Source organism: Tachysurus vachellii, chromosome 1, assembly GCF_030014155.1.
Source record: "Tachysurus vachellii isolate PV-2020 chromosome 1, HZAU_Pvac_v1, whole genome shotgun sequence".
Taxonomy (NCBI): domain Eukaryota; kingdom Metazoa; phylum Chordata; class Actinopteri; order Siluriformes; family Bagridae; genus Tachysurus; species Tachysurus vachellii.
The window spans coordinates 35,653,577-35,679,573 of record NC_083460.1 but is presented as its reverse complement, the minus strand read 5'-3'; the positions used below and the strand labels follow the sequence as shown (position 1 = coordinate 35,679,573).

Sequence of the window (25,997 nt, the reverse complement as noted above, 5' to 3'; positions counted from 1 at the left end):
AAAGATGATAATCTTTGATCATCGAGTGTACTACAGTTTCAGTCGTGGTCTTGACATAGGAACTCACCATTTCCTGGCTGCCCCGGTCAGAGGCGACCTGTGCATAGTTCCATATGAGCAGTATGACCAGGAACAGAGGCAGCATGTAGAACTGCCAGTACCACACTGTGAGCACAAAGATCTGGAGGAGAGGACAGACGACATGAGTGAATGAGTATACAGACTTTAATTACCTTTAAGTTACTCCCTACTCTGTGTCGTAATGAGGCTTAATGAGCGTCTTTCCCGAAAACTACGCCTTAGTTTAAAAAAAAAAAAAATTCTCTTTCTGTTTGACGTAATCATGATCACATAGGACACTTCATGGGGTGGAAGTGGCCTTGCTGTAAAATGAAAGAAAACAAACAGTGACTGGATCAGCTATCAGAGGTGATGAGCTCCTGTTTTTCACTGCTGTCTGTACGTGTGTTCGTGAACAAACAGAGCCATAGTGGAGTACAATGATGACAAATGCATTGACAACAAACCCTGTAAATGACTTGCATTTCTGTAATTTCCGGATTTTATTCTTCTGTGAATAATTACAATGTGACAAGTGATCATATAATGAATGAGCTGGTCACATTTTCGTTTTTTTTTCTATACAATACCAGTATGAAAGCTTAGATTATTTGCCGGTGCCTCGTTCTGGTGTCAGGTAGAATTCTGTCGACATGTTTGTAAAAGGTCACAGGAGCAAGTAATAGGATGCCTGAACACAACTTAAAAGGCACAGGTTCACCTTATTAGTTAATGTCCTGTAGTCTTCCATTAACTGGAATGAATTTTAAAATGTTTTATTTATTTATTTATTTATTTATTTATTTATCCATCCATCCATCCATCCATCCATCCATCCATCTTCTACCGCTTATCCGGTGGCCGGGTCGCGGGGGCAGCAGTCTGAGCAGGGACACCCAGACTTCCCTCTCCCCAGACACTTCCTCCAGCTCCTCCGGGGGAATACCGAGGCTTTCCCAGGCCAGCCGAGAGACATAGTCCCTCCAGCGTGTCCTAGGTCTTCCCCGGGGCCTCCTCCCGGGTTGGACATGCCCGGAACACCTCCCCCGGGAGGCGTCCAGGAGGCATCCGGAACAGATGCCCGAGCCACCTCAGCTGACTCCTCTCGATGTGGAGGAGCAGCGGCTCTACTCTGAGCTCCTCCCGAGTGACCGAGCTCCTCACCCTATCTCTAAGGGAGCGCCCAGCCACCCTGCGGAGGAAACTCATTTCGGCCGCCTGTATCCGGGATCTTGTGCTTTCGGTCATGACCCAAAGCTCATGACCATAGGTGAGGGTAGGAACGTAGATTGACTGGTAAATAGAGTCAATTTACCAGTACTTTACTTTCTTTACCACAACAGACCGGTATATTGACCGCATCACTGCAGAAGATACACCGATCCGCCTGTCGATCTCCCGCTCCATCCTTCCCTCACTCATGAGCAAGACCCCAAGATACTTAAACTCCTCCACTTGAGGCAGGACCTTTCCACCAACCTGAAGAGGGCAAGCCACCCTTTTCCGGCTGAGAACCATGGCCTCGGACTTGGAGGTGCTGATTCTCATCCCCGCCGCTTCACACTCGGCTGCAAACCGTCCCAGTGCACGCTGAAGGTCCTGATTTGAAGAAGCCAACAGGACAACATCATCTGCAAAAAGCAGGGACGAAATCCCGTGGTCCCCAAACTGGACTCCCTCCAGCCCCCGACTGCGCCTAGAAATCCTGTCCATATAAATAATGAACAGGACCGGTGACAAAGGGTAGCCCTGCCGGAGTCCAACATGCACCGGGAACAAGTCTGACTTACTGCCGACAATGCGAACCAAACTCCTGCTCCGGTCATATAGGGACCGGACAGCCCTTAGCAGAGGGCCCCGGACCCCATACTCCCAGAGCACCCCCCACAGATCACCACGAGGGACACAGTCGAATGCCTTCTCCAGATCCACAAAGCACATGTGGACTGGTTGGGCAAACTCCCATGAACCCTCCAGCAACCTGGTGAGGGTATAGAGATGGTCCAGTGTTCCACGACCGGGACGAAACCCACATTGTTCCTCCTGAATCCAAGGTTCGACTATCGGCCGAATTCTCCTCTCCAGTACCCTGGCATAGACTTTTCCGGGGAGGCTGAGGAGTGTGATCCCCCTGTAGTTGGAACACACCCTCCGGTCCCCCTTCTTAAACAGAGGGACCACAACCCCAGTCTGCCAGTCCAGAGGCACTGTCCCCAGCCGCCACGCGATGTTGCAGAGGCGTGTCAACAAAGACAGCCCCACAACATCCAGAAACTTGAGGTACTCAGGGCGGATCTCATCCACCCCCGGTGCCTTGCCTCTGAGGAGCTTCTCAACCACCTCAGTGACCTCAGCTTGGGGGATCGACGAGTCCTCAACTGAGCCCTCTGCCTCTGCTTCCTCAGTGGAGGACATGTCGGTGGTCTTGAGGAGATCCTCAAAGTACTCCTTCCACCGTCCAAGAATGTCCCCAGTCGAAGACAGCAGATTCCCACTCCCACTGTAAACAGTGTGAGCAGGGCACTGCTTCCCCCTCCTGAGGCGCCGGACGGTTTGCCAGAATTTCTTCGAGGCCAACCGATAGTCCTTCTCCATGGCCTCACCAAACTCCTCCCAGACCCGAGTTTTTGCCTCTGCAACCACCCGGGCTGAAGCTCGCTTGGCCCTCCGGTACCTATCAGCTGCCTCCGGAGTCCCCCGAGCCAACCAGGCTCGATAGGACTCCTTCTTCAGCTTGACGGCATCCCTTACTTCCGGGGTCCACCACCGGGTTCGGGGATTGCCGCCACGACAGGCACCGGAGACCTTACGGCCACAGCTCCGCGCGGCCGCGTCGACAATAGAGGTGGAGAACATGGTCCACTCGGACTCAATGTCTCCAACCTCCCTCGGGATCTGGTTGAAGTTCTGCCGGAGGTGGGAGTTGAAGATCTCTCTGACCGGAGACTCTGCCAAACGTTCCCAGCGGACCCTCACAGTACGTTTGGGTCTGCCAAGTCTGTCCAACTTCCTCCCCGGCCATCGGATCCAACTCACCACCAGGTGGTGATCAGTTGACAGATCTGCCCCTCTCTTTACCCGAGTGTCCAAGACATACGGCCGGAGGTCAGATGAAACAACCACAAAGTCGATCATCGACTTCCGACCTAGGGTGTCCTGATGCCATGTGTACTGATGGACACCCTTATGCTTGAACATGGTGTTCGTTATGGACAAACTATGACTAGCACAGAAGTCCAACAACAGAACACCACTCGGGTTCAGGTCGGGGGGGCCGTTCCTCCCAATCACGCCCCTCCAGGTGTCACTGTCGCTGCCCACGTGGGCGTTGAAGTCCCCCAGTAGAACGACTGAGTCCCCAGTCAGAGCACTTTCCAGCACCCCTCTCAGAGACGCCAAGAAGGTCGGGTACTCTACACTGCCATTTGGCCTGTAAGCACAAATAACAGTGAGAGACCTCTCCCCGACCCGAAGGCGCAGGGAAACGACCCTCTCGTTCACTGGGGTAAACTCCAACACATGGCTGCTGAGCTGGGGGGCTATGAGCAAGCCCACACCAGCCCGCCGCCTCTCATCGCGGGCAACTCCAGAGTAGTAGAGAGCCCAGCCTCTCTCGAGGAGTTGGGTTCCAGAGCCCAAGCTGTGCGTGGAGGCGAGCCCAACTATATCTAGTCGGTATCTCTCAACCTCCCGCACCAGCTCAGGCTCCTTCCCCCCAGCGAGGTGACATTCCATGTCCCCAGAGCCAGATTCCGTGTCCAGGGATTGGGTCGCCTAGGCTCCCGCCTTCGACTGCCACCCAATCTACATTGCACCAGCCCCTTACGGTTTCTCCTGCAAGTGGTGGGCCCACAGGAGATCGGGCCCACGTCGCTTCTTCGGGCTGAGCCCGGCCGGGCCCCGTGGGGTAAGACCCGGCCACCAGGCGCTCGCATGTGAGCCCCAACCCTGGGCCTGGCTCCAGGGTGGGGCCCCGGTTGCGCCATACCGGGCAACGTCACGGACCTTGCTGTATTTTTCTTCATTATTTATTTGTTTATTTATTTATTTATTACTACAAATCATATTACAAATATTCAGCCTCAGTTCTGCCAAATTCTCAAATCTGATTGGTCAAATGGTGCTGATTCATTTTAAATATTTCTTTTTAGCAGCAGCTCTGACTGTACTGTCATCTGTATAATGCTTTTACATGAATGCACTAGCACTAATACAGAAATATTCTGTAGGATGTTTATTCGATATAGATTTTGACTTTGTAAGTAACAAAAAAGTCTCAAGACAGAAACCTTTCGGTTTCCTTCACTGTTTCTCTTTTCTGTAAAACTTTCATAAACATAAAGAGAGAGAAAAATGGAAGAAAATGTTTCTTCACAATGACTTTGAGCTCACCACAAATGCAAAGATACTTCGCTGGACACTTTCCCACTGGAAACAGCTCTTGATATACTGCAAGATTTGACTCAACATTCTGTAGATGTTCCTCACACGGAGAACATTTCTGGCCAGGACCTAACAGAAGGGAGAGGTTTATAAAATGCTGGCAGACCAAAACCCTACAGTCTGATAGTTTCACTATCATGATATTCATCATCCCACCTTTTTGGAAAACTTAGTATTTTCTTCAAGGAATTTTCTCTCCTTTGGGTTGAAGCTCCTGATGCTTGCTTTAATCTAATTGATTTATAAAAGAGAAAAGAAAACATTTTTTGCACAGAACTAAATTAACCAACACATACGGTAGAGATGTTTGGAGCAAATCTGACTTACAGGATTAAAGATGACCTCAAGCTCTAAGAAAATGCTTCCTTTGGATAATCCGCCTAAGTCCTCTTTCTTCAACGGGCAAGAAATCAGATGACTGTTACGTATCTGTAACAGAGATAAAGACATTTAGAAATCTACCTAATTTGTTGTGGTTCGCTACAGCCATTCTTCACTTCTTGACAGCTATGCTCATTTAGCAAGAATGCGTAAACTAGAAAAGATTTCCGCTACTTACTGAGAGTAAAGGAATGGCCACTTTCCCCAGGAAATCTGGAGCCTTGTCTCCATCCTCATCAAAGACTGTTACTTCCAAGACATCATGGATGTCTTTGACCGGACTAAATGCAAAAACAGATTTATATCACAGCTCTCATGCTTGACACAATGTTTACCTTCTGCTGAAAATATAAAAGGATTTACTTACAATGTAAAGACTTTATTCCATTCAGGGTTAAGAGTTTTGTAGACTGTGTGAGTCTGCAGTCTGTCATTTCCCAACTCCAGCACACAGAACGGATCACTTTTCCCTACAAATGGAGATATTTAGTATTCAGAACTTGACAACTGACCAAAGAAAGTGTGTTGAAACTTTAGTATATACCATTTAAATCTGCAGCCATGAGGTCTGAAGCCTTGATCACTTTGACCTGAAGGAAGCCGACGTCCTTGAAATTCTTCAAGGAGTTCCTGAAGCTCTAAGGAGGACATCCAGTGTTATGAATATATATTTATAAAGTGTATGTTTGTGTATATACATATACAATCTACTTGGTGAAGTGTGTCTAAAGAAGTAACTGACGTATTTGTTTATCATGTTTTCTCTCTCACGAGGCTCGTCCAGCGGAGGTGAACACAGGTCAGTAATGGACACGCCGCTGCACCTCGTCAGAGTGATGAGGAAAACCACTTTGCCTCTACAATGGTCCAAGCTACACGTGAACAACTGACGTTTGTCCACCTTCAACACGGATATGTCAACTTCACACCTGAACAAAGCACACACACGTCAATAGTAATGCTGAGGGTCTTGGTCACTAACTGGTGTTAATTAGAACCATTTAGTGTTTTACAGAGAACCAATTCCTCTTAAGAATTTTGGTTGTTTATATGTTATATAAAGAACCCTAAGGGATTTCACCAAATCCCTTCATTAGACAGGAACACTTTGGGGGCTTTGTTATTTAAGAATATAGTTTGTTTGTTAGGTTTGAAGTGTAAATCATTTAATTTCTGTTTTAGTAAAAACTTATGAAACTATGTTTGTACAAATGGTATAATGTAGTCAAACGTTGCATCTTGCAAAGATTTCGATAAACAATTTGCATGATGCAGGACTAGTAGTAATAAACTTTCCTTCCATAATGGCTACATTTGCCTTGTAGCTTCATTACCAAACTTCTTGTCTACATTTTAACTAACAGCCATTATTTAACACATGAGCATTTACAAACACTCACTGTCCATAACATTCCTCGTATCTCCGTCCATCTTTGGCCCAGACGCTTATCTCCAGATGGTTTGGCCCGTCCAAAAATTGGTTTAAGTCGAACCTCTCTCTCCACTGAGGGTTTGCCTTTTTGCACTGACTCTGTGATAATGAGAGAAAATGTACATCAGGGAATCGGAGGAAAGTTTTATTTAATTGCTAATTTAACTGCATAGTAGTTTAAATTAGCTTAAATAACAATTATATTAAGGTTTAAATTAAATTAAACAGATCACCATGAGTAAGATGTAACAACCATGCACTATATCTACAAATTAAAGCATTTCAAAACCCTGATAAACATTAAAAACAGCTGAATATACATGATCTCATGGTGAAATGAGATGACAGCATTTAAGACTTTAAAGCTACATATAATTAAGATATAACAAGATGTCTTCAGTGAGTACTTTAATAGAACCAAAATGTTGTCAGGTCATACAAAGAGTATACTTAAAAATATACATTTTATTTAAAATATTTCTGTAAAGAAAGTTAAAGTAGAAAAGCAAAAGCATCTCTTCTCTCCTTTCAGTACCTTGCTCTTGTATTTCTGCTCTCCGAGTTTGAAACGAACAAACACGTCTCCAGGTCCATCGTCGGGTAGATTGCGTCCCTCCACCAGCGTGATGCTCAGGACTCCAGTCCACAGCTGGCTCTTCTTCAGAGAGTCAGCGAGACGCCGGGTCTGCGGGGACGAACTCGACTGCAACAAAACAGCACAAGTCTTGCAGTGTACCATCTACTGCAAACAAGAGAAATTTCAGCTTTTTTAAACAAATACTACAGGTTGCAGTCTTCTTACCTTCATACTCCGTTTCCTCTTCTGAACCCACTTCTTTACCAGAAGAATAAGCAAACCAAACAACAGAAACACAATGTTAGTTGCAGATTTGAGAGAATCGAGAGAGCATGGAGAAATTCTAAAACTCAACCAATGCAAACTTTTAATGTTCAATAGTTTTCACTCATTTTACTTCTTACATTTCGTTTGCTTTCTTCGTCTCTGACTGACAGGCTAATATCAATAATAATCACACCCATGTCATTCTCCAGACTGTTTGGGTCAGCGAGATGTAGCACCATTTCTTTTGTCCTGTGAAACAAAACCCAAAATCAGCATAAATTTGTGCTCAGAATCACGTACGAGTACGCAAACTGATTTTTATTTGCCTACTTCTCAAGTTCTAGTTCACTCAGGAGAATGCTGCTAGAGCCCATGAAGTCATCTGTGGTCAGATCTCGATCATAGACCTAAAAATAAAAGATATATTTAACAGTGCCGTGGTAGTAGTAGTAAACATGACGGCCTACTGATCAGAAGGTTGAAAATTAAAATCCCAGCACCACCATGTTACCAGCGTGAGCGAGGCTCCTAAGCCTCAACTCCTCGGCTGGATATATAAGATCTGGATGCTCTGGATATGAGCTTCTGCCAAATACCATAAATATAATAAAATCTAATAAGCATGCGTGAGAATTTTACAACATATGTAGATACCTTAATGTGCAGTTTCTTTTGTAGGTCACGGATGGGGAAGGAGAAAAACTCATTCCACGTTGGGTTGAGGTTCTTATACATCACTTTGCTTTTGTACAACGTCTTTTCCTCGAGCTTGAATTTCACATACGGGTCACTGGTACCTGGAAAACAGGCACCAGTAAAGACTTTTATATAAGAAGCAGTGATTAGTGGATGAGCAGTGAGCAGAATTTTTTTAATTTACACATCTCCGTAAAATGTGTGACCTTTGACCAAAACTCCTTCCAAAAATGCTAAATAAACCACCCCTGACATATCAATACTCACTCATCCATCATACAAGCCATCATGTAAGCTAAAAAAAGGAAATGAAAATGTATGTATGCACGTCAATTCGACTAAACCTGTGATTTTCCTTGCAGCTAGAACTACTGTCAATGCTACTGTTATAGAAACTTAACTTAATCAACACCACCTGATTAATCACAGCGGTGTGTTATAAACTAGTTTATTCCATTTATTCCATAGTGTGTCTGAAATGTGTGAATTCAGAGAAACTTCTCAACTATAGTTTGTGCAACACTACACCAATGCACTGAAGGATGTGGTCAATATTTAGATGCAAAATGACTTCAAACCTCAACATTTCCTGAGGTTGTTAGTGCTAAAAACAGCCTATGAGGCAAAAATCAAATGTGAAAGCATATGCTGCTTAATGATGTTAAATACATAGCGATATTTAGGGACTCTTATGTGTTTTGTACACTTGCTAATGCTAATGGGATACAAATATACTGTGCATTCTCATTTCAAAACTGCAGCCTATAGATTGGCAGACATCTGAATATACTGTATAAAGATATGATGCAGTCGAATAGCTATTCAGGAGCCAGTTGTACTATTCACAGAGGGTTTGATTCTAGGTAAAATCCTACTTGAAATGCTTTTGAGGTCAGTTCAGAACACAAAGCTGCATAAACCCCAAAACACTTAATGTTCAACGCTGACAGATCTTTAAATCCTGGATCCGCCCAGTAGAAGTGAGCAAATATTTCAGCTCACCACACTTACTTAAACAAGAAGTTCATTTGTACTCAATTTCCTTTTCCAGAGCAAACAAAGCATGGTAAATAAAAAAGAAGAATAAACACATAAACCACACGCCATAACTACAGAATTTAAACAGAACATGTCATATGTGAATATGTGGGAAATCTACTATGAGAAAATTTTTCACAGGTTAAAAGAGAAAAAACCTGACGAGAAATTCGGACATGACTGCGCTGCAATGACAAGCATGCAGGACATGTTCAAAGCAGGCGGCGCTCTTGTGCACCGGGACAGTAGGAAATGGGTGAGGCAGCAGTAAAGCGGGTGTGTTTGCTCTGTGGGTGTGGATTTGGACAGGTTTTGATCTGCTGTGTGGAATGCTGACTATGTAAATGTGTCTGAACTTTCTCTAACAAAACTGAATTGCCAAATCCATAGACAGCCTAGAGCCTGGGCTTTTGCTGCAATTATGCCATAACACCCACTATCTTAGCCAGACTCTTGTTCAATGGCACAATAACACAACCGTGCTACATGCACTTTTCCAATATATAATACTACATCACTCTACCATATACAGACCTAAACACTGTATTTAGATACTTTTTTTTTCTAGTGCAATTTTTTTTATATCTTTCCCTAAGATTTATTATATCTTATTTTTAATTATTTTACCTTACTGTTAATTGACTAGTCGTACTGTGTATGATTGGATATGTGACAAAATAAAACGTATAACGTAATGTATACAAAAATTTAAAAATAAATAAATAAATAATAAATAAATGCATAAATAAATATTTTACCTACCAGTTTATAGATTCAAATGAATTAATGTCTGTTCCCCTTTAACCTAGAGATTACAGTCTGTGTAACTGTATACTTCAACACCACAATGACACACTGACTAACTAAACCTAAGCTTAATATTTAGCAATGTCATCTCTAAACCTTTTTAAAGGAAGTGTTGAAACTGTTCACCAGCCACTACACGCAGCAACCTTGTAAAAGAAAATGACCACAGAAGTAATGACTACTCATAGATTTGCTCTTATATTAACAAAGCTTCAATCAAAAATTAAGCAGAAATTCAGTTTAAGTAGCCAGTCAGTGTAAAAGGTTGATTAAGCTTTGCACAAGAGCTCTGCAGCTAATAAGGGAAGTAAAGTCATAGCTCATGGGGGCACGGTGGCTTAGTGGTTAGCACGTTCGCCTCACACCTCCAGAGTTGGGGGTTCGATTCCCGCCTCCGCCTTGTGTGTGTGGAGTTTGCATGTTCTCCCTGTGCCTCGGGGGTTTCCTCCGGGTACTCCGGTTTCCTCCCCCGGTCCAAAGACATGCATGGTAGGTTGATTGGCATCTCTGGAAAATTGTCCGTAGTGTGTGATTGCATGAGTGAATGAGAATGTGTGTGTGCCCTGCAATGGGTTGGCACTCCGTCCAGGGTGTATCCTGCCTTGATGCCCGATGACGCCTGAGATAGGCACAGGCTCCCCGTGACCCGAGGTAGTTCGGATAAGCGGTAGAAGATGAATGAATGAATGAAGTCATAGCTCACTACAGCAAACCTGAGATATGTGTGAACAGTAAATACTGAAATCACCCTAGTCACATTGCACATCGGTATCCAGTAGCTAATGATGTATGTCTTACTTGAACAGTTGATAAACCGCTTTGATTTAGACAGAATTACATGCGAGACTTGTTAACATTCTAGTTATCTTGAGATCATAGTTTAACAAGAATTTAATGATCAACAGCACACAATGTAAACTGTACTTATTCAGCTTATCCTTACCTACACTGAAGGAGCAAAAACATTGCAATAATTATCTTAATCCAACACAAAATAGCTACATGAAGCACACATTATAAATTCATATACCCAATGAGTAATTAGTATCCTGTAGTAAAATAATATTGAGCTCATTATTTACTGTGCCGGTGCATGATGATGTTCATCTAGTCTAGATGTTCATGAGTGATGAATGTTCACTAGATGTTCACGCCTAATGCTCTTTCTGGCACAACCCTCCGGCTTGGGACCGGCACTGAGAGTTAACGCTTCAGAAGAGCTGATTCGAGCTGATTAATGATGTATTAAACTCCTATTATACGATTATTTCAATAAAAATGATCAAATTAGTCTTTCAATTGTTTTTTTTTTTTTTACTTTTTCCTTTTATGCTACATCAAACAGCACTTGACATTAAAGAAAAAAAAACTGATTTGCTTCTTCAGTCTAAATTCTATACAGTAATGCTTTCTCACACAAACTTGAGTGCTTGTCCTCTACACCAGCAGTCCACATGTTGGATCTTAAGTGTCACTATAGTTTCTGAATCTCACCACAGCGGTCTCTGATGACGAGGCCTCTGCCCTCTTTCAGGTTAATGGAGAGCAGGTAGGATTTCTGCGGTTCCTTATGATTCTCACTGACAGTCCTGCCATCCCCGGCCATGTCCAGGACCTAAAAACCAAAGCAAAACAGAACTTTTTCATATTCATCTTACTAGTATAAAACAGTCACTTCATTTACCATGCTAATTATCTAACATCTTATTGCTTTTTACTAATAAACAGTTCACAATACCGCATGTAAACAATGCAACATCTCTGCCCGATCAGACGTTAGCCTTTCATACCGCTTGTTTAGTAAACAGGAATTAGGAACTGCCTCAGCTGAGAATGACACAACCTTTAAATTTGGTGAAAACTAGGAACCTCAGAAAACAGCTTTATTTGCACAACTTTCCTCATAGAGGAGACGTTAAATGTTAGCAAGCTGTGTTACCTGTGTTATTGGGCAGTCGTGGCCTAATGTGGGCAGTCGTGGCCTAATGGTTAGAGAGTTTGACTTTGTAACCCGAAGGTTGTGGGTTCGAGTCTCGGGGCGGCCACGACTGAGGTGACCTTGAGCAAGGCACCGAACCCCCAACTGCTCCCCGGGCACCGCAGCATAAATGGCTGCCCACTGCTCTCGGTGTGTGTTCACTGCTGTGTGTGTGCACTTTTGATGGGTTAAATGCAGAGAACACCATGGGTCACCATACTTAGCCGTATGTCATGTCACTTTTTTCACTTTCTTAATAAGAGTGATTTTGAAACAGTGCATATAATAATATCCTGTGCACGAATCTTATCATGGCATTTCTTACAAATGCTTATTTAATTAGACATGCAATTAATCCATGTCTATGCATCCAAAAAAAAAAAAAAAAAAGGAAAAACATTTCGCAAACTTCACGGAGTCATGGACAAGGTTCACTGCCAGCCGCTGGAACTGAACGTTCTGTTGCTCAGCATTGAATCTGCTCATGTGAAGCAGCCAGAAATTCAGTCTCAGATCAAGGTGACTTTACGATGTAGCCTTGATTTCACCAGGATTATAAGATAACTGCAAGCACACAAATAAGAACACAACTCTTATTATTTACACTGTTACTTACGGTATTTTGCTCAGGATCATGCAGAGAGTCGGTGTCATGGCTCTCCACCCTTTGTTTCTGTGGAATCAAAAACAGATTCAGTAAACGAATAACAGTTATATTACTCAACACGTAATATTAAGAACACTGCTAGTCTGCAAAGTATTTTTTAAAAATATGATTTTGTTTATATTTTCATATGCAACAAAGCATGTTAGTCCTAGTCAACCCTTTATTAGAAAATACCTTCACTCCAGGATATTTTAAGCCGTGAGGCCCAAAAATAAAGCGGCTAAAGAATTTCACTTTCATTCTAATTGATTAAAGTGTGAACGCTTTAATTAAATCAAGTCCATGAATGTATCTAGACTAATACTTAATAATATAGAGACACAATAGGAATGGATAGAAAAGTAAAGCTTCTCTCTAACCGTAATCTAACCTGCTGAAGGAGTGAACTAATTCAAGGCTATTACAACAAAAAGGTCCTGATTCAGAGGTCTTATAGCAAAGAAACAAATATTTCAGTTAAGCACAGTATCAGACCAAGCAGCCTTCACCTCTCAGCCGTGGGTTAAAAAGAGATTTGCTCAGATGCCTATTAGTTATTAGTACATCTCTGTATATCACCACCATTTACAAAAATTGCAGGAAATAATTAAACACAGACTCTAACTGGATTAATATTGAAAAACCGCCAGCTTTTTTTTTTTTTTTTTTACAAAATGTACAATTATTTGTTGTGTTTGCTCCACACTACCAAATTCAGCTAGGATTTATCTAAAAGATAAGGTAGTGATATCAAATGAGGCACAATAAGGTTACGTGCTGCAAAAGTAGGTGAAGAAGGTGTTCAAATCTAAACATATGAAGAATTCAGAAGACCAGTCATACTAAGATTTGCTAAGTAACACCTGAACACTCACATATCTTGAGTGTACTATATAGGGCAGTTTAATAAACAGCTTCTGAACATGATAGAAAGAACAAATAGACCAAAACCTGTATTTCTATATCTGTAAGTAAATGTTATATTCGTTACATGTAGAATGTCATAGAGCAAATTGCCTTTAGCATCAAATTAAATAAAATCATACCATACCTCTGTTGAGCTCTCTGGCAGGATCACCATCTCATCTACAGCGTCCAAGAAGTCCTGCTCCTCATCCAGACCGCCCTCCGCAGAGTCTGGAGAAATCCAGTCAGATGAGGCTGTGGGCACAGCTGGCGAATCAGAACACTGGGCTCCACCCATTGACTCTGTCACAGAATGACTGTCGGGTGTAGAGGAACTGAGGGCGGCAGGATGGCGGGCTGGTTGGGATGGGGAATTAGGTGCTGAAGAGCTCGTCCTATGCTCCAACACTCGCTCTGGTCTAACCCGGGACTTGATGTGTCTCTGACTGTTACCGCGAACGTAATGGATCAGTGGCTTCGCTCTCTGGCGCAGGTTACCCCATACTGTCTTTTTGGATCCTGTACCGGGATCCATCCGGAGGATTTGTTTGTGTGTGTGTGTGCGTGTGTGTGTGTGTGTGTGAGACTGTTTGGTTTGTGTGTCTGTTTGGGAAGAGGAAGTGATCAAGGCCTCACAAACAGAAGAGAGATAGTCATCAACGCCTGTTAAAAAAACAATGGGTTTAGAATGAGATTAAATCACCACTGAACATATCATTTTAAACCATTATTAATAGAAGTGAACCATAATTAGTGTCAACCATAAATAATCCATTCATGCTAATTCTACTGGTCATGGGGAACCTGGAGCCTATCACAGAAGACTCTGTGCACAAGACAAGGGACACCCTAGACAGGATCCCAGTCTATTACAGGTGTTATTTAAGACACACACTCAATCACACGCTATGGATAATTTAGAGATGCCAATCAGCCCACAATGCATGTCTTTGTACTGGGGGAGGAGAGCAGAGTGATTAGAGGGTTCAAGCTTATTGAACTTTGCTTCCCAAGTGCTTTTAAATGATACCAACCTTTGCGTTTGTAGGTTTATTCAGTTTCACATAATTGCATTTACGGTTATAAAGTACATTTTGCACCATAAATAACACGGCCTGAACATCAGGGTGCATGGAGCATTCACTTCTCTGCTTTCCTGCACTGGTTAAGTAAATTTAGTGTTCAAATATCTTAAGTGACGGTCAGATTATTAGAAACATGCATTACCACTGTATGTCATATTATACACCGTAATCAAATTTTAACTCGGTTACAAAGTTTGGATTTTCGATGATTCCAGAGCACTGATTCCAGATTCCAGAGAAACAAAAAAACCAAAACACTTATTTTTATTGGAAGTAGCTGGTCTGTGTGGTGGACAGTGTCGGGTGTGAAGGTCACTCTGATTAAACATCACTTTGACAGCATGTCTCTTCAATCAGGGCTCTAACAGAAAATTACCTTTAATAGAATTATAATTCTTATATTATACAATAAGTGCAAATCCGCTGCAAAGGTCCAGCACATACAGTAAATAAATATAAATGAAAATAACAACACACACAGAAACAGACACACACACAGAAACACACAGACACACACACAGAAACAGACACACACAGAAACACACAGACACAGACAGACACACACAGACACACACACACACACAGAGACACAGACACTCACACAGAGTTTGTGCTTGTGTGTACAGACCTGTGGTATATTTATTTTTGTGGCCAGAACATGCCTCCTAGTGTTGCCCACTGTATGTGGCTGTTAGCTTCAAATACCAGTGAAAGCATTTTCAGCCAAAGCACATGCCCATAGGTTAACAGATTAAACAGTAACACAGTAAATACACTATATGGCCAGTGGTGTGCAGACACCTGGCCCTCACACCATATAGGGCTCTTCTTCAAACGTCCCAACCCAAAGTTGGAAGCACAAAATTTAATAGAAAGTCTTTGCGTCCTGAAGCTTTATAATTTCCCTTAACCGGAACATAGAGACCCAAACATGTTCCAGAAACACAATACCCCTGTGCACAAAGTGAGCTCCATGAAGACATGGTTTGCCAATTTTATTGTAGAAGAACTTATTTGTGTTCTGCACCAATCCCTGACCTCATCCCCACTGAACACCCAGACCTCCTCTCCCAACAGCAGTGCCTGACCTCACTAATGCTCTCGTGGCTGAATGATCACAGATCCACACATCCACACTACAACATCTAGTAAAAAGCCTTTCCAGAAGAGTGGAGCTTATTATAACAGCAAAGGAGAAATAAATCTGAAATGAGATGTTTAAAAAGCACATACAATACAGTATGTGTCCACAAATGTTTGTTGATTTGGTTCAACATACATACATAAAATAAAAATAAATATATGACACTTTCTTAGTAATATTAATCATCTGAGGACTGATTTCACATAAGAATTAGAACTTTTATTCTTATTAAGTAGCCTCCTTTTCCCCTTTAAGCCAAGCCTCTTGTTTCCTGGTTTAATCCCTGTTTACAGACAGTCCAGTCCAGAGCCAGGAATCTTTCAACTGGACTGGATTTTTCATAAACAGGGTTGAACCAGGAACTCAACCACCAAAATCAGCTCTTTCAAACACTCAGAGCTCTAGTGTTACAGTACATGTCATGGCAGGTGGTTGCTAGAGTTACTAAACCATACTGACTTTTTGTCTTAATGAGTTCCTTTTCTCATGTGTTTTGGAAAATAAGTCTGATCTCTGACTATTTAAAACTAAAAATCTGTCGAGCAGAACGAAATGCGAAACGGTTTGAAGCAGAAACAATTGGCAATATTTCTGAAATCTGAAAAGATTTACACAACTCAAGATTTATACTGTCACTGTTAGAACCAGCTGAACCAGGATTGTTTATTGAAATGGTTCCCAAAACATTCACGTCATACAGCATATTGTTGCTGCGTCTGTGGGTGTGACGTGTATGACGCTAGTGACAGAGCCACTGTATTGGAAAAGCACCCAGTGACCAACTCTAGGCTTAAAGCAACTGTTTCTCAGTGGAAAAATGGCTAATGAATCAGTCATGATTCATTAGCCATTTTTGTTCACACCTTCAGATACAAGAGGATCTCAGATTAAAATACATACAGAAGCAATTCTAGACTGCTGTGAATATTTGGCTGTGTTTATATTAAGAAGGTGTTTATTAATATACTATAACAGCAGATCTGACCGCACTGCTGGATATAAAGCAAATCACATGTTTCACCTCCATTCAATTACTCGTTATCATTTCTCTAGCTCGTTACAGCAGACTCTCTATACAAATAGATTGTAAAACAGATTTTTATAGAAACACAAGGTTACTTTAATTGTTGGTATAATTTGAGTTTTCTATGAGATGATGCTCATTTATCATTTTAGATGGAGGCTAGTCGCTAGTTTCAGCAACTTCTTAGTTACATGACAAGTTTACATTAATTTTATTTGTCTTTGAGAGGCTGATAAGGAAAAAAGGCTGGTATCAGATTGAGGCTGACAGTTTAAAGCTGTTATAATGCAAATAAGAACCGGAACATTTTGTTTTGTGGATTCACAATATTGTATGTAATAGAAATGGAAATAAAATAACGTGTCTTGTCAAATTGCTGTGGTACAAGAGGAATAAAATACTTGCTGTTATTGAGAAAACTTTATATTGCACACACTTGCTGATTATTTTCCTTTAACAGTATGCCATGTTTTTTTTTTTTTTACTATTTACTATTTTTTTAGGCTCTTCATCTAATCTTCAGCATCAGACCCTATGACATTAAATCTTATACCAGAGGCATTTGCACAATTATTCACAGTTACAAAATTAACTGTGAATTAACTATTAATTGGGGGGGCATGGTGGCTTAGTGGTTAGCACGTTCGCCTCACACCTCCAGGTTCGGGGTTCGATTCCCGCCTCCACCTTGTGTGTGTGGAGTTTGCATGTTCTACCCGTGCCTCAGGGGTTTCCTCCGGGTACTCCGGTTTCCTCCCCCGGTCCAAAGACATGCATGGTAGGTTGATTGGCATCTCTGGAAAAATTGTCCCTAGTGTGTGATTGCGTGAGTGAATGAGAGTGTGTGTGTGTGTGCCCTGCGATGGGTTGGTTATAAATAAACTATTAATTGCATTTTAATGTAAATAGAAATGTGTCAAGCTGTCACAAAAGATAAGCACTAATTCAGAGCATTATATCCATCCTACTGAAGCTTCTCTATGGAGTTTCTCGACTATTTCTCACTGTGTCAATAACACTGCTGCGCACAGAGACATTTTCTTAATTTCATCCCTACTAATAATATTACTACTAATAATAATAATAATAGCACACAATTGCATTCATAATAGCCATACTGTTCTACCATCGGGCTGTATTGAGTTACTATATTTTTATATTTTCTATGTATTTTAATCCCTTTACTACCTGTACAGTTAAATTCTATTATTTGTCTGTTTTTTATCTATTTAAATTCTATTTTTATGACACAGAGTGACAAAAAAGGGGGGCACGGTGGCTTAGTGGTTAGCACGTTCGCCTCACACCTCCAGGGTTGGGGGTTCGATTCCCGCCTCCGCCTTGTGTGTGTGGAGTTTGCCTGTTCCTCCGGGTACTCCGGTTTCCTCCCTCGGTCCAAAGACATGCATGGTAGGTTGATTGGCATCTCTGGAAAATTGTCCGTAGTGTGTGAGTGTGTGAGTGAATGAGTGCGTGTGTGTGCCCTGCGATGGGTTGGCACTCCGTCCAGGGTGTATCCTGCCTTGATGCCCGATGACGCCTGAGATAGGCACAGGCTCCCCGTGACCTGAGGTAGTTCGGATAAGTGGTAGAAAATGAGTGAGTGAGTGAGAGTGACAAAAAAAAGAACTTAATTTTACAGAATTTGGCAGACACCCTTATCAAGAGCGAAATACATTTACAAATACAACTGAACAATTGAGAGTTAAGGGGAAGCTTAATGGACCTCAATTTACTTCATGTCCACTTATGTACGATTGTGAATGTGACAAATAAATTTTGAATTAAACTTCTCAAGTCTATTTAATTCTGCATTATTAGGCACCCAGAAGGCTTCTGATAATGCAGATTCTTGTCTAGAAACGTGCCCACTAACTTGGCTTCATGACTATCCAGGATTATAATTTCTTGTCTGTCCCTTCAGCTTCTATTCCCAGAGCATCACTGCTTAAGAGCACATTTGGTACAGTCCTGATTTTGTCTCTGTATGATCCGTCTCACTTTCCTCATACTGTATGCTCTATGCACAGGTTAATTTGGATGGGGCTCGGGGAAGCTAAGCTCCCACACCTTTAGTTTTACGTGAATCTCTTGTGGAACTGAGCTCTGAAACTATCATTTGATGAAAATTTGATTTATTGCATGATTTAGCTAATTACAGTGATGGAATACAAACACCAAAACTAACAATACAAAGGCCCGAACACATGTAAATAATGTTTTAACACAGAAGCAGACATATTTGTGTTATAACCATAGTTCACTTAGATCAGCTATAACTTCCTGATATGATATTGTACACTGAAGTCTACTGTTTCAGTACTTGGGGTTCAATTCCTTCCTCTGCTCTGTTCACATACTCTCCTTGTGCTTCAGGGGTTTCCTCCGGTTTTCTGTCCAGTACATAAACATGCATTTTACACTGACCAGCATCTCTAAATTTTGTGTGTGTGTGTGTGTGTGAGAGAGAGAGAGTATGAGCGTGAGAGTGTGTGCTTTGTGCTGTGATGGGATGGATTTACTCTGTGATGGGTTTGCACCATGTCCATGGTGTCCCCTTTGCTTTGACAGAGTCCAGGTTGGATGAATGGAGGTTCCAGTATTGTTGGCACCTATTAATGAATCAAAGCTCCCTCGCCTCCTCCTTCAGCTTGTATTTAATATTTTCCTTTTGTCATGCCTGGTAATGAGCTCGTTACCTTTTGTTAGTCTTTGGATTAATACCCTTTATTTTCCCAGTTTATTTTGCAAACAAAACAAGCACCAGTCTTTTTGTTCTTATCCCTCAGTGTTTAGCATTTTCTGCTTTTAACGTGGCTCCGTCTTGCTTTTTTTTAATTATGACTCAGCACTCAACCCTCAATGCTATGACCTGGTTCAGTTTTGATCCCTGAGCAAGGCCCCCAACCCTCAATTGTTCAGTTGTATAAGATGGTCTGGATAATTTTTGTGTCCGCAAAATTCTGTAAAAGAAATGCTTTTTTGTCTCTTCGTGTAGTAATAGCATTATTCATTCATTCATTCATTCATTCATTTTCTACCGCTTATCCGAACTACCTCGGGTCACAGGGAGCCTGTGCCTATCTCAGGCGTCATCGGGCATCAAGGCAGGATACACCCTGGACGGAGTGCCAACCCATCGCAGGGCACACACACACTCTCATTCACTCACGCAATCACACACTACGGACAATTTTCCAGAGATGCCAATCAACCTACCATGCATGTCTTTGGACCGGGGGAGGAAACCGGAGTACCCGGAGGAAACCCCCGAGGCACGGGGAGAACATGCAAATTCCACACACACAAGGAATCGAACCCCAAACCCTGGAGGTGTGAGGCGAATGTGCTAACCACTAAGCCACCATGCCCCCCATAATAGTATTAGTACCTTCAAAATAGTATTGAAATAGAAAAAATAAAAAAATAGACTAAGAATAAAATTTGTACTGATCAGGTAGTAAAGGGAATAAAATACATAGAAAATATAAAATATAATTACAGTAGATACGTGATTCCCGGATTTATCATAATAAACACACTTTGCGTATGAACTTGTATTTCCTTTGACGCTCGATATGATGGACGGAGAGATAAATATGCAATAAATCAATAATAATTAAATAAAATAAGCGTATTTATGATTATGTTACTAGTAATATTTATTTAAATTGGAGAGTTGCATGAATTTCATACTGAATTTAAAACTATTTTTTCATTATATTTCATTAGCTATTGCAGGAAAGCTACCCTCTTCTTTCACCAAGCATCCCAACCAGAGAACATGGCCAAGTCTGCTCTTGTCTTGTGGGGCTTTGCTTTTCTGTTGCACTGCCCAGGAGTTCTGAAAAAGTCAGTTTTCTTTGCATAATTGTGGTTTCAATTATTTTGGCACCTACATGGAAAATGTTTTGCGCTGAGTTTCTTCCTCTAATGCAGAATAAAAGAACTGCTCACCACAAAACAGCACCAAATTTGGTAGGGGTGCTTTTCCATGTAGTGTGTTTTTTCTGTTTTCTTTTTTTGGTCATTACAATCTCTTATGAGAATTGCTATTGGATTAATTTAGAGAAATAAAAAAAATGGTGCATAGTTCCTTCACTTAAATAAAACCAAATTTACATTATGTGCAAAGTATAATGCTTTTTAAGAACCACTTTGGCTATTTCCTTGAAGGATATCCTACACCATTTTTCCAGACCCATTAAACAAACGCTGGTTTGGAATTTGAGACTGTGAGAAAGACTGACTTACAAAACTGATACCAATCTAAACTACATCCAAACATCTTAACAGACTTAAAACACAGAATCAACAGACTCAAGCACACTGCTCCACCCTGCACTGTTCGTGACATAAGCCTCCCACTGGAGATTAATAACACTCAGAAACATGAGGGCAGAGAGGGGTGTCTGGGTATTAAGGGCAGGGGAATACACGTTTGGATTATCATAATGCCACTCTAACACCTGGCCCATCATTTTTGAGTACAAATGCTTTTCACATGGTTGTCTTTTTAAAAGAACGATGATGCCTAAGCTCTCTGTGGCTTTTAAACCTTGCTGATGTGTCTGTGAGGAGAAGCATGTGAAGCGCAACATTCAGCATTTACACTGAACTAGCAAACAGGGTGTGGGCTGAGTGTGTAAATAGATGAGCTGTGATAAGGAGAAACAGGAGATGTAGATTTTTTTTACTGGGAGAGCTGGAAATGGTTTCTGTAAAGTGGTAAACATGTTTTTGGATGACTCTGAAAAATCGAGCAATTCATCTGTTTCCAGATTGACCCAAATAAAAATGGTATTTTATGTGTAAAAGTAAAAATGCAAACGCTCAGCTTCTGGCAATGAAAACGCCCAGACTGGAACTGTGATACTGATATTTACACCAGAGTTTCTGCTGCTTGGGATTGCAAACTTTACACAAAAAGCTGGTTGCAATTACACTAATTGTTTCCTGAACCATTTATGCTGATTAGAGTGATGGCATTAGGAATGTATCTTGCAACCAATAAAGAATTTAACTAAAAGTATTTTGAGAAATAAATCACTGTCTCTTGAGTCTTGACTAATAAAAGTCCCTTTCTTAAGATCCGGCTGAATAAAGCTCACTTGCTCCCCATGATGGAGTTAAACATTAGCCAGATACCATAGTTCCTATGTGGTTTATTCCACAACTATATTATTTTAGGGAGAAATGACCTGAACTGTTACTAGGTTGTACAAGAGGCGTTCTATGCCACCTGTCCTGACTGCCTCGATATCATTCCCACTCTTGACACATTCCAACAAAGTTGTTTTTCTGTAACACAACAATACTGTACTTCTACTCTATGTTGTTACCATTGAGTCTCCTTTATACTGGTTTGTAGTGTTTGGAAAAACCCTGCAAGATACTTCCTCAAGCAGCTCTGCTATCCTGAATGGATGGAAACATGTTGGCATCCCCAGCCAGGTCATCTTTGCCTGTGTGCTTGGCTTCACAGGACAAAGTGCAGATGAAGGGCTGTCAGCTAATAGTCCAGGAAGCACCAGAGAGCTGAGCTGCTAGGTCACAGATCTAACATGCCCTCATGTGGACGCTGTTCAGTAAATAGTGTGCACCTCATTGACTCAATCTGATAGACTGTGTGATTCAGAAAATTAAACTGTGTTTTTTCTGATACTGCTGTGACATTGGCAACTTCCCTTTACATTAAAGATGTATGTAGTAACTATTGGATAGCAAATGAAAGTGAAAAATACAAATAACCTTATAACAAATATATCCAAAACAAATCTTACAGTCACTTGAGGTCCCAATTTACAAGCCTTTACAAGATGCTGAACTGCAATATGCATCATTTAAAACTGTCTTTTTCATAGCAAATGTGAGAAATGCATGCTTTGGTGATCAGCTTGCCTTGCATGAGTGGGTGGTCAAAAGATTCTGGGTAAACATTGTGGTTAAACCTATAAAAACAGTAGGTGTAAATGCTTGCTACAGAACACAAGAGAGATAGATAAATAGATAGATGGATGGATGGTTGGATTTTTTTTAATTATGGGATACATGTAATAAAAACTTAGCAGTAGTTCAAACAAGATTAGATCAAGAAGCCCATGATGTACAATCATTAACTCAGCAGTTAAACAAACCCAAAGCCTGATTAAATGGGACAAATGGATAGTGAGGCTCACATTACACACTTCACCTCACAATGCCATATATTCAGTGCAATAGCCAGACCAATAAACCCTGTTGTTCTGTGTAGTTACTGATTGTGGGTAGCATGACACGCTTTTACAGAATGCTGCTTTATCATTAGATGCATCAGTCAGAACAAACCAAGAGATAAAAAGCATTTCACTCATTTCAAATAATCTGCACACTTACAACTAATCATTTTGCTCTACACATGGTACCACGTATAGTTTTTTTTGTAACTGAAATGTAACCAAAAGTAGATTTATAACATCTATAGGCATGCATTAGAGGATTGAGGGATCATTGTCTGGTTGCAATAACACGAAAAGCCCATAGTTACAACAGTAAGAAAGGTATGCAAACTGGTTCCCATCACTAAGAGCAAATGCACACGAATACAATTCTTAAAAGCATGACAAAGTCCTGAGTCATGTACGTTTCTCCACCTTAATGAGTGACGAGTAATCAAATCTTCTGGAGAAATCTCTGTTTCTGTGCGCAGCTGTTTCTTCTTGTTTGATGCCATTATTATAAGAATCCCAGAAATGTAATAAAAAAGTAAGTAGAAAGTAAAAATGGCAGTAACTTAAATCTCTACAACATGCTCCTGAAATACTACACAAAGTGACAACATGATTTCCATAATGTAGATTTGCATATTGATTTGCAAATGTTACCTGCAGAAGCTTTTTCACACTGTTGCATAAATGTTATCCAGTAATAAATAAGAAATAAACGGTTTTATTCTGCTCCCTGGATGTGACGTCACACGGACTTGACAATCTGTCTATGTCTACGGTCTTGGGCAAAAAAATAGATGGAGGTAAAGTTTGTGAGTTATGGAAACAGCGCAGGTTTGTGTAGATGAACTTGACAAGTATTCATCTACGAGTAGTGGTTTAAAGTTGATTTTGTCTTGTGCTAACTTTTTTTGTGTGTGAAAGTTTGCATTACAGCAGGCAAAAGAATAGAGTTAAACAAAACAAACAAACAAACAAGCAAAACAGTGGTGAGAGTAGATCAAAGAAAAGGAAATAAAAGTTTATGGTCCTTGAACAGCCGCTTACAGGTGTGTGTGTGTGTGTGTGTGTGTGTGTGTGTGTGTGAGAGTGTGTGTGAGAGAGAGAGAGAGAGAGAGAGAGAGAGAACAGGTAACTAAAAAGGTAGAAAGTGATTAGTAAAGTAAACAGTTCTTTCCTTCATGTCAGTATAAAAGGATTAAATGTATCCTACCTGGGGTCCAACGTTTAAAGCCGTTTTAAAGTCATCTTGGTTGGCGGTGTGTGTGTGTGTGTGTGAGAGAGAGAGAGAGAGAGAGAGAGAGAGAGAGAGAGTGAGCACGAGAGAGCAGAGCGGTGAAATCCGGAGATAAACATGTGCAAACACACGAGGAGGAGGGAAAGGGTAAGTCGAGAGAGCAACGAGAGGCAGAAACTTCCGTATTAAGCTACAGGACGAGCGATTTTTAATAGGCTACTGAATACTGAACCTACTGAATACTGAACCTACTGATACTGAACCAATTAATACTGAACCCGTTGATACTGAACCCATTAATACTGAACCCAATGATACTGAACCCACTGATATTCAACACAGCATTTTTTTTTTACCAGGAGTCTTCTACTTCACTTTTTTCACGAGTGTGCATGTAGAAATATTTAGATCAATATAATAATAATAATAATAATAATAATAATAATAATAGATAAACATATTTAAATTTTAATTTGAGTATAAATGTAAAAGCCCCATGTTACAATCTGTCAGTCCAATTTAACCAAAGGAACCCTGATTAAGAGGAAGAGTTTATTAGCAGATGTGTCCAATTGCTTCTCCACTGACTTTCACTACGAGTGAAATGTAAAAGTACTAATTTACTGATTAAATCAGTCTCGTCTCACGAACAAACACTATAATAGATGTGCGTCTTGTCTCTTTCCCACGTCTTTACTGCCCCCTGCTGACTCACATGTTACACTGCATGCACCCCGAGGTTCACCTTTTTAGAAAATTCCATACGTACTTATGGAGTATTTACTTTCATTTTTTAAAATTAATAAAAAATAAAAAAATATATTGCTTATTAATCATGTCTGTTTTTTCCTCCAAATTTCCCCTGGTTAAAAAATAAAGTACATCTATCTCTTCGTCTAAGAGATCAGTTTTGGGGCAGTATCTTGATTCACCAAACCCAATGTCCCCAGTCTCAGACCACACATCGCCCACACAGCACATACTGATGCAACGCTGTATAGATGCTTATGAGTCATTGTGGACTCCAATCCTCCTTGAGGTTTCTCTAAACAAAAAAGTGCTGTGAATTAACTGACTTTTCTTTTTCTCTGAACTTTATGTCAGTATGAAATAGGTCACATTTTACTTTACACCCACTAACATCCTTGTGTGGTGAAAGACCTTTCTTCTGTGTGTTTATTTCCAGGAAAGAAAAGAGCAATCCAACTGCTGCATGAGTGTTGTACCTTAAATCAATATTTAGTAAGAAACAGCTCTGAAACGTTTATATCAGTAATAACATACATGGTCGCTTGTTCAGGACAAAAATAAACCATCAAAAAATCAACCATGGATTAAATGTTATATTTCTTTAAATGGATCATATTCATCTACCTCAAGGCAACAATATGTACATTATATACAACACTGTGTAAACAGTATACCAAATACATTATGTCTAGTTTAATAAATAGAGCCTCAGTTAATCATTACTAATGTCCATGACGTGTTTTTTTTTTAAAAGGAGGCCTACTGGTAAATAATGCAAATAATTTCTAAGACTGAAAAACCTGATGTGAAGATTATAAAGCAGAGATGAAGTTGCTCTATATGACCATAAGCTTGTGGACACCTGTATAGAGTAAGTAATTATACCAACAAATAGGGGACTAAATCTGGAATGGAATGTTTACAAGCACATTCAGGTGTGATTGTTAGGTGTCCACAAACGTTTGGTCATACTGTTTATGCAACCGAACCTTTGGGTGCTGAAACCGTCCTGCAGAGAGCACGCTGGATGGTGGATCTTCTGAAAAGGTACAATAAATAACCTGAGCTGAACTCCTTCAATACAGGCTTTTGTCACAAATCAAACACTTGAGTGTCACGAATCAAACACTTGTCTGTGTGTGTCCATGAAATCCGCACAATTCCACGAGATTCCCTTTTATTATTTTGTCATACAGAAGTGTTCTTATTTGCACACTCTATGAGTCATTAATGCTCCCTTTGGCCACACTGATGCAAATACAATATCGGCTGTCTGTTTTGCACCACTAGGCCCTTTATGATGAAAAGAAAATATGTTAT

At 40.9% G+C, this 25,997-nt stretch overlaps 1 protein-coding gene across 2 annotated transcripts in view; it reads right to left on the bottom strand.

Moving 5' to 3' along the window:
- Positions 1-24,045, bottom strand: part of mctp2b (multiple C2 domains, transmembrane 2b) — a 30,852-nt gene extending 6,807 nt beyond the window's left edge. Inside the window, exons 1-18 of one of the 2 annotated variants that reach the window (XM_060884766.1) lie at positions 23,904-24,045; positions 13,377-13,894; positions 12,296-12,352; positions 11,196-11,316; positions 7,815-7,957; positions 7,491-7,567; positions 7,298-7,409; positions 7,119-7,151; positions 6,852-7,019; positions 6,285-6,415; positions 5,627-5,813; positions 5,429-5,522; positions 5,252-5,354; positions 5,063-5,165; positions 4,831-4,932; positions 4,660-4,734; positions 4,453-4,572; positions 68-181 (exon numbers count right to left, since the gene is read on the bottom strand). In XM_060884766.1, coding sequence (XP_060740749.1) covers positions 68-181; positions 4,453-4,572; positions 4,660-4,734; positions 4,831-4,932; positions 5,063-5,165; positions 5,252-5,354; positions 5,429-5,522; positions 5,627-5,813; positions 6,285-6,415; positions 6,852-7,019; positions 7,119-7,151; positions 7,298-7,409; positions 7,491-7,567; positions 7,815-7,957; positions 11,196-11,316; positions 12,296-12,352; positions 13,377-13,766 — 2,130 coding nt within the window. In that variant the 5' untranslated portion in view covers positions 13,767-13,894; positions 23,904-24,045. The remainder of the gene's footprint in view (positions 1-67; positions 182-4,452; positions 4,573-4,659; positions 4,735-4,830; positions 4,933-5,062; positions 5,166-5,251; positions 5,355-5,428; positions 5,523-5,626; positions 5,814-6,284; positions 6,416-6,851; positions 7,020-7,118; positions 7,152-7,297; positions 7,410-7,490; positions 7,568-7,814; positions 7,958-11,195; positions 11,317-12,295; positions 12,353-13,376; positions 13,895-23,903) is intronic. The other variant, XM_060884775.1, reaches the window with a different exon arrangement.
- Positions 24,046-25,997: the final 1,952 nt, after the last annotated feature.